The sequence below is a fragment of the Hipposideros armiger genome, unplaced genomic scaffold (genome assembly GCF_001890085.2).
Source record: "Hipposideros armiger isolate ML-2016 unplaced genomic scaffold, ASM189008v1 scaffold_100, whole genome shotgun sequence".
NCBI lineage: Eukaryota > Metazoa > Chordata > Mammalia > Chiroptera > Hipposideridae > Hipposideros > Hipposideros armiger.
In genome coordinates, this window is record NW_017731450.1 from 2,195,796 (window position 1) to 2,204,511 (window position 8,716).

General features: G+C 51.9%; 1 protein-coding gene across 1 annotated transcript in view; it reads right to left on the reverse strand.

Annotated features, from left to right (window-relative positions):
- ALLC (allantoicase) overlaps positions 1 to 3,431 on the reverse strand; it is a 19,148-nt gene extending 15,717 nt beyond the window's left edge. Inside the window, exons 1-3 of the mRNA XM_019646286.1 lie at positions 3,361 to 3,431; positions 2,103 to 2,197; positions 251 to 301 (exon numbers count right to left, since the gene is read on the reverse strand). Of these exons, the coding sequence (XP_019501831.1) occupies positions 251 to 301; positions 2,103 to 2,192 (141 nt within the window). The 5' untranslated portion in view covers positions 2,193 to 2,197; positions 3,361 to 3,431. The remainder of the gene's footprint in view (positions 1 to 250; positions 302 to 2,102; positions 2,198 to 3,360) is intronic.
- Positions 3,432 to 8,716: the final 5,285 nt, after the last annotated feature.

The following is an 8,716-nucleotide window of genomic DNA, read 5'->3' on the forward strand; positions in this document are numbered from 1 at the left end:
GGTTTCCACATTCGATAGAGGATGTCAGTAATGTGCTCCATAAAGCAGTGTGGTCCCCAATGTCTCTGTCATGTCCCTGTCTTGTGCCTGAGCTGCTGCTGACTTCTACACGTGTCTGCTGTTCTCAAATGCGAATTCACTGGGCCGCATCACGTGACCTCCACCCCAAGTGTGCGCGCGGGTTTTAATTAACTGGCTCCCTCCATCACGACACCAGAAGCCCCCACCGCACAACGCCGATTTACAATACCTTTATAAGGTTTTCTGCAGGAGCAAAAAAGTCATCTGTTGCAAATAAAATCTAGACAAATAAAGAAAGAAGTAAAGATAAAATAACCGTAAATTAAAAACCATTTTATTTCATGCCCTAGTGAAACGTTATGAGATGCAGTAAAAAGAAAACGTGAAATTGCCTGGGGGAAGAGAAACAATATGCAATTAAGCTGAGATGCTTTTTAAATGTTTCGATTTCATTGCCTGTCTTCCCCGTAATCTTTCCTTCCCACCCTTTTTTCTTAATCCTCTTTACCATCTGGATGCAAAAGTGCTAACTTCTTACACTTGGGAAGAAAATTAACCAACTTTCTTCCTTTCAAGGACTGAGGACACTGGGCTTTGTGACCCTTTCTCAAACAGAGCAGTGGCGAAAAAGCCGGTGTTGGGCCACACCTGTGCTTTGGGGTCACTGGGGGACACCCTGCAGGGAGGACAGCAGGTAACTGATCCACCAAAGCAGGGTGATTTTGAGAGTGAGGTGGCATGCTCCAAATTACACTCAGAAAGCAGTTATAATAGGGTCTTTCCCAAGCCAAACAGGCTGCTGGTCCCCTTTCAAAGCCAGGACCCACGAACTGCTAATCTGGAGGGGACGCAGCCCGCTGGTCTCTGAGTCCAGCCCAGAACATACAAGGTAGGCCAGGACCTCGCTGCTTTGGAACTGCGGGCTGCTTGGGGGGTCAAGTACACGGCAGTCGCTGCTTGTTGGTGGGGCTGCCCCTGAGAATTTGTGGGGACAGAGCACAGGTGAGCAGACTGTAGGAGTCCTTCCCCAACTCTGCATCCTTCAATGGCTTCTGGGTACAAGCCCTCAAGGGCACCTGGGGCCTCTCCCCACAAGCACCTGGGGTGTTCCAGAAACACTTACCCCACTGGCGCTGGCCAAGCCCCTTCGTCGCACCCTCTGCTTGAATCAGCCCCCCCCCTTTGCCTTGCCAGCTCCCTTCCCCACTCAGAGCATCACTTACCTGGAGAGTCATGCCCACACGTCTCCACCTGCACCCCACCCTGGCTGCACGCTGCCCCAGCCTTAATACAGCTCGGGTCTGCACTCTCCATCCAGCTCCCTGGCAGAGCATAAGCTTCCTGAGGGTAGGCATGGGTCTTGCCCTTACACCATAGACAGTGCCTACCACACTACTGGTATCTTAACAAATTCACACCCTGCTGGTACCTGAGTCCTCTGCACACTCGGGTACCTTAGTCCTCTGCACACTCAGGTACCTTAGTCCTCTGCACACTCAGGTACCTTAGTCCTCTGCACACTCAGGTATCTTAGTCCCTCTGTACACACTCAGGTATCTTAGTCCCTCTGCACACTCAGGTACCTTAGTCCTCTGCACACTCAGGTATCTTAGTCCCTCTGTACACACTCAGGTATCTTAGTCCCTCTGCACACTCAGGTACCTTAGTCCTCTGCACACTCAGGTACCTTAGTCTTCTGCTCACTGCTGGTACCATGGCACATTGCACACTGTGTTCACACCTTGTCCAGGTGACTCTCATACTATATCCATGAGCCACTGATAGCTCTAAATTGTAAAACAAAAAAAACAAAAAAACAAAAAACCCACAGAGAGACAGAATTCTTTTCACAGGTGCAAAATGTCTTTTTGCTTTAAACTTAGGGCAATGCTACCCTTGTTCAGAATGCCACCAAATTAAGAAAAAAAATCTTTGGAAGACTTTTGTGATAATGTGCTTCCTCAGATAGGCGGACCCTCCTACCTGATTCCTGCCTTTGCAACTAGGCTCTCGGCCATGGCGAGTGGGGTCTCTAGCATGGCTTCATTCAGCCTTGTTCTTGCCGAGAGAGACCCGCTTACCTTCCCTCCTACGGACTCAGATGCCATGTCAATCAGCTTGATGAAATCGGGAGACCTGGCCAGTGTCCCCTCCCCGGGAGCTTCGGCCATGATTCCTACAAGGAGAAAGCCGGGCTCTGTCAGTTCAGGTACTGAAGCACAGCAGATCCCATATGCGTGAGCAAGGTCTCCTCCAGGCTCCCATGCCACAGTCTGAGACGGTCACCCACACACACATTGTCCAGTGAGTGTGGCGGGTGCCTCCCACCCACTGATCCCTTCAGGTTGGATGAAAAGTGACTTTGGGGCCAGCCAAGTGGCTCAGTTGGTTAAGAGTTGGTTTAAGAGCGCGAGCTCTGAGCAACAGGGCCACCAGTTCGATTCCCACATGGGCCAGTGACGCTGCGCCTCAGCTGAGCTGTCGCTGAGCTAACAACAGGTGGCAGGATGGCTCAGCTGGTGTAACAAGATTGCCTGTTCGATGGTGGGCTACGCCTGCCTGCAACTAAGACTGAACTCGGCAACGTGAGCTGAGCTGCCGCCCGGATGGCTCAGTGGATACAGCGTGCGCTCTTAACAACAAGCCTGCCAGTTCAACTCCCACATGGGATGGTGCTATGCCCACCCGCAACTAAGACTGAACACAGCACCTTGAGCTTAGAGGCCACAAGCTGCCAACGGGCAGCCAGGTGGTGACTGGCGCCCTCCACAACGAAGACTGAAGAACAACAACTTGGCTGGTCCCCTCCCCAATTCCCCAACACTGTTCCCCTCCCCCAATTCCCCAATTTAAAAAAAAAAAAAAGTGACTTTGCACCAACATGCTGAGATGGGGGATTAGAGCATGGCCAGTCTGTAGTGTTTAAAATGTACAAATCCTACTGCTGCAAAATGCAGTTTTATTTTTTAAGGGGATAAACTTTAGAGAGGAATAATTAGCTTTTAATAGTCTCTGGATCCATTCAAAAATACTCATTGAGCACGAAGTGGTGGGGCCTAGCTAGAAATGTGCAGAGGTGGACATGAACGTAGGAGCAATGTTTTCTAACTCGCTTCCTGTTTGGGAACTCTGGTTCCCTGAATGGACTGAAGTCCTCCTGAGGATGAAAAGGTACACAAGAAGAAACTGGCTAACATCACGGGCTTGGAAAGATGTCATGCAGCCCAGACGTTTCATCTCATTTTAAGCCTCAGAACAACTCTGTGGTGTTGGTATTATTCATGTTTTACAAAACAAGAAATGCACCTTTGGGAGGTCAAGTAGATTTTCCAAACACACCTGGGAAGTAGGCCGTGTTTCACACCCAGATGGGTCCAAATATGAAAGTTCCTGGCGCAGGGCTGGCATACACACTACGACGTAAGGCTTGTGACATGAGCAGACCCCACTCTGTCGTGCGTTTGTTCCTTCAGCAGCCATGTGTAGAGCTCCTGTGACATCAGGCAGGGAGCCAAGGGGTGGGGTTACACCTGCTCTCCAAGGGCTCACAGCGGAGGGCACGACAGACACATGAGCAGGCGATGGTAGTGAGATCCTCACGGCATCACGGGCACGGAGGACACACCCCATGAGTGCCAGGGCCCCGGGAGCTCCTTGCAGGAGTGGAACCACGCTGGGCATGGAGGAGAAGCAGCAGCAAGGGGGTCAGACAGCACGGAGCTAGGGCGGGCTCCAGGAGCCACAGAGTGGGGTGACACTTGTCTGGACCTGCACTGTCCAACCCGGAAGCCACCAGCCACACGTGGCTATTTCATCAATTTAAATTTAATTAAGATTAAATAAAGTTAAGAATCCAGTTCCCCATTGCGCTAGCCACATTTCAAGTCCTCAGTAACCACAGGTGGCTGCCGTATTGGGCCACGCAGACACGGAAACTTTCCATCCTCACAGGAACCTGCATTGGATCTCACTGGGAACACTCAGAGGAGATGATGGCGCAGAGCTGACCCCACCACCACACCACCAGCAGCACATGATGCAAAATCACAGCCAGCACTACGCCGCGGGACAGACAATACCCTATGTACGGGCTGACATCACATGGCTTCTTCCTGGACCACCACCATGTTCCCAGGCAGCTCACCGAAGCAGAGACACTCACTTTGCACAAGCTCTGCCAGCCTCGCCACCGGGCAGCACAGGGACGCAGACACACAAGAGCAGGGCCCAGGAGGCGGCCGGGCCACAGGCCGGGCGTGGCTAAGCTGAGGATCCCTCGGGCTCCCCACACCCCAGACACACAGCTTAGCGCCTGTCCTGCATCCCATACAAAGTCGCCCCATGCCAGGCACTCGACAAAGGTTTGCTGAGTATTTAATTTGCTTAAATAATTACAGAGTGTTTGATTTACTCAGTCATTCTTTCAAAAAGTGAGATATGGCGATTTATAAGAAATTTATTTGGTCATTCAGATGACCAAGATACGTAGTTTGTCATCATCGACCATTGTTCCTGGTTCACAGCTCCCAAAACCCCTGGAATTTCCTGAGGATAAGAGCCATGGCAGCATCTTGGGTTATACTATTTGGTCTCTAGCCCTCAGTTGCTGAAATCTCTTCAGAATAAAGGTGAAAGGGTGTCTTATTGTTCATAACAAGCCCCTTTCCACCACCACTGGGTTTATTTTGGAAAGCACCTAAGGCTGGGGGCTCGTTGCCAGGGAAACCAACCATGAATAAGACGGGTGGAGCTTTCAGTCCCCTCCTGACTTGTGGTGAGTGGAGAGGGACTGGGGCTAACTCAGTGGCCATGAGAGAGACTGAACAATCACCTGAGCAATGAAGCCTCCTGAAAACCCAAAAGCAGGGTTCAGAGAGCCTCAGGCTGGAGGACACGGGACTCAGAAAGAACGATACCCCTGGAGAGGAGGCCCCTCTTCGACCTGGCTGTTCTGGACTTACATCCTTTCATAATAAACCAGGGGTCTCGTAAGTAGACTGTTTCTCTGAATTCTGTGAGCCGCTCTAGCAAATTAATGAAACCCACAGAGGGGGTCATTGGAGCCTCTGATTTATAGCTAGACAGTCAGCACAGGTGGCAACATGGGCTTTCGGTTGGCATCTGAAGAGCGAGGAACAGGCTTGGGGGGCTGAACCCTTAGCCTGTGGAACCTCACACTTTCTGGGCAGACAGTGTCAGACCCGAGTTGAATCATAGGACACCCAGCTGGCGTCCAGAGAACTGTTTGATGGGGGGAAACCCACACGCACATTGGAAGTGGGTACTCAGACGCCTTTTAAAAGGCTGAGCTTTTTACTTTCTTCAGTCAGTCGCAGCAAGCCGAACTTGCACCGGGACAGAGCACGTGAACATTTTGCCTAAATCCATAATTTCAGGCGCCTCTCCTCAGCTGTCCCAGATGGCGTGATGCCAGCTCCCAGGCACAGCCCACACGGGACGTCCTTCTGCCTCCCTGCCGGGCAGAGAGCAGCAGGAAAGTGCACATGCTCGCTTCCATCTCTGCTGTCTTACAGCTTTCTCTTTCATGTGCCTCAGATGACCTACACCAAGTGGCCGTGTTACCAGAGGTGCAGGGTCACGGGAGAAGGAGATCAAGAGACAAAGCCACACTACACTTTTTCAAGGGAGCAGTCTCAACGCTCCAGGTTTCTAAACGCCCTCCCTCGAAACACTGACACTCAGTTTAAACGATCAAATACCTCTGCTCAGCACTTCTTTAAAAAAAAATAAATAACGCTCCCTTTGGAAATGAATGCTTCCATTTGGAAAATAAGTAGATTGAAAGCTCTTCTTCCGGAGACGGCAATCAGTGCAGCAGTGCTCTCTGTAGCCAACGCTGGAGACGCTCAGAACCCATCCTGCGTCCTGCTCCAGCCCCAGGCGGCATCCACGGTCCACGCAGGTCGATTTACTAGGATTCACTCGAGCCTTTATTCACACTGGGTGAGTGTGCCTCCCACACACTCATTACCATACATACACATACATTCCTGGAAGTGCACCCCAAAACAGGCAGAAATGGTGAAGGCTAACTCTTGTGTTTCCAAATGAAATCTGGCATTTGGACACTTCTGTTTTAACTGGCAGAATTGAGCTCAGTCTGGGGCAGGGCAGCCCACGTCCCATGCGTCGATGCCCGTTTGCTTACCCCCCGGCCTGCAAGCTCCGTGGGAAACAGGGCTCAGAAAGCGATCTTTAGAGCTACTTCTGAGCTACTGCCTCAACGCTTTAGCATCCTCTGGGCCAGCTCCCTTTGCTGCGAAGACCCTGCTACTCAAGTGTGTTTAAATGTGTTACATTGAGATAACAGGAAAAACACAGACACCTTTGCAAAATGCTACAGAGGATGGGCCATGGCGATAAGTCTCAAAGGAGGATGAAATCCAAATGCAACTGAACAGAAATCGCGGGGACAGAAGTGGGGGTGGGGGGCAGAAAACCCAGCCGCCGTCTTCTCTGTGGCCACTCAACCTTTTCTGCTCCTTTATCTTCAGACAAAGAGCCAGACCTTGCACAGGAGAGACGCTCAGGGCTGGTTCCCATGAGCACACACAGGTCCCACGCTGGCCACGGGTATCTGTGCGCGTGGCTGTGAGATGGTGGCAACCATTTGCCACAGTGGCATTTACGTTTAAGTCTGATGAAATTTAGAATTCAGTTTCTTGGTCATGAGAGCTGCATTTTACGTGCTGGGTATGGCTGGCAGCTGCTGTACTGAGCGGCTCAGAAGGGACATTTCATCCGTGTAAAAAGTTCCAGCCAATCATGCAGGTGCAGGGCTCACAAAACATTCTAATGCCCGTTATTTTAGTACACCTGTTTATTAATGACCTTAGATGTAATACCAGCCTTTACTAATGGTCTCTGACATCTTTAACGGCCTCTCAGCGATGTGGGAAAGGCTCGACAACACTGCAAAGCCATCTACTTGGGGCCACGGCAGAGAGAGCAGTGGTACAGGAGGACGAGAGGAGGACACTGAGGCCATGACATCCTGGAGGACATGCGCTGACTCTTGTATGTGTGTGATCAGTTTCTTTCTTATTTATTAGGTTAATAAAATAAAAATATTTACACCACCCATTCAGGAGCCCACCCCAGACACACCCAGGCACATCTGCCTTCCACAAGAACCTCATGTTCTGTCACACTCACACACGACTGGTGGAGCCTTGTCATTAGTCTTTCCATCTCAGCTTAATTCTCACGGCATCCACTGGGGGCCAGCTCTGTGCAGGACCCTCCCTTCGAAGACAACGTGCTGGTGAAGAGTGGAGGGCTGGAGCGGGAAGGCACAGACATGCTGGGGTCCTCGCGGGCGGGCGGTGAGCGGGGTGCAAGTGTGGGCTCAGCTGAGAGTCACCAGACACAGGCCATGGTGCTGCGTGGTCTCTGGACACACAGACACAGGGACCGGGGCCCGTGTGCCAGGGTCTTCTCAGACTTTGTCCCCTGGTGCACTGGGTCTGAGCTCAACGAAGGAGACCCATTAATACTGACTTCCTAACTTCCAGGAACTGAGTCCAGGAGGAGGGAGAAGGCGGGAACACGCGGATGCTCTAGAAACAAGTGACACACAGGTAGGGCCTTGGCGTTGGCAGAGCACCTCCATGCTGCGACAGGCAAAAGGCCCCCAACAATGTTCGAGCCCAGTCCCTGAAACATGTGACCATGTTACCTCACGGGAGAGGGGGAATCTGCAGGCATGACTAAGGCTACAGACCTAAGAGAGGCAGGAACTCTGGGTTGTCTGGTGGGTCCAGTCTAATCACATGAGAGCTTAAAAACAGAATGCTTTCTGGCTGGGAGCTCAGAGCTTCGCAGCAGAAGACAAGTCAGGAAGAGTTACAGCGGGACACTGAATCACGCTTCAAAAGACAGGAGGGCCCCACACGCCCTTGCTGGCTCTGAGGCAACCAGCAAAGAACCGGAAACCTCAGCCCCGCAGCCGCCGGAACCAGAAACCTCAGCCCTCACATACGACTGGTCATTAGTCTGTATATCTCAGAAAAGAGACGACACCTCCGTGTGAGCCTCCAGACCACAGCGCAGGCCCGGCCGTGCGTCTTGCCGCCCTCTGCTGCGGGAAGGGCCTTGCTGCTGCCTCTGTCCTCAGCCACAAACCCCAAAGGCGTCCGCTGGCAGCCTGGGCATGGCATGGCCTCGGGAGGTCCTGGAAGACTCTGCCAGGGCAACCAAGAGCCCAGGCCAAGGGAGCCCCCACCCTGGTGGGGTCACAGCGCCCGGGCTTGGGGATGTGCGCTCGCCAGGCCCTCTGCCCAGTTCCTGCCCTTTCCACTGAGACAGCAGCCACGGCCTGTCAGGGCCAGCTCTGCGGGAAAGCCACCCCCACCGTCACACCGCCTGCGGCGTGTGCTTCCACATCTGTCATTGGAAACCCTTACGACGCTTGTTTAAATTAGCTTTTAAATAATTCTCTGCAAAGGAACAAGATCCCCTTTAAAAGGGATGAGCTGCAACCGAGGCCAGAGTGTCATGTATAATGAATATGCTGAAGCTTTTACTGCAAATTGCAACTTATTCATCAGAAATGAGGAGGATTGTAACGGGATATTCCAAAGAGATGAAGCAATTACGGTCTTCTGATGGAAAAAGTGCAATCTTGAAATTTTATAGTCAAGCGCTGTTCACTCTCTGTTTCCCCTTTTGGGGT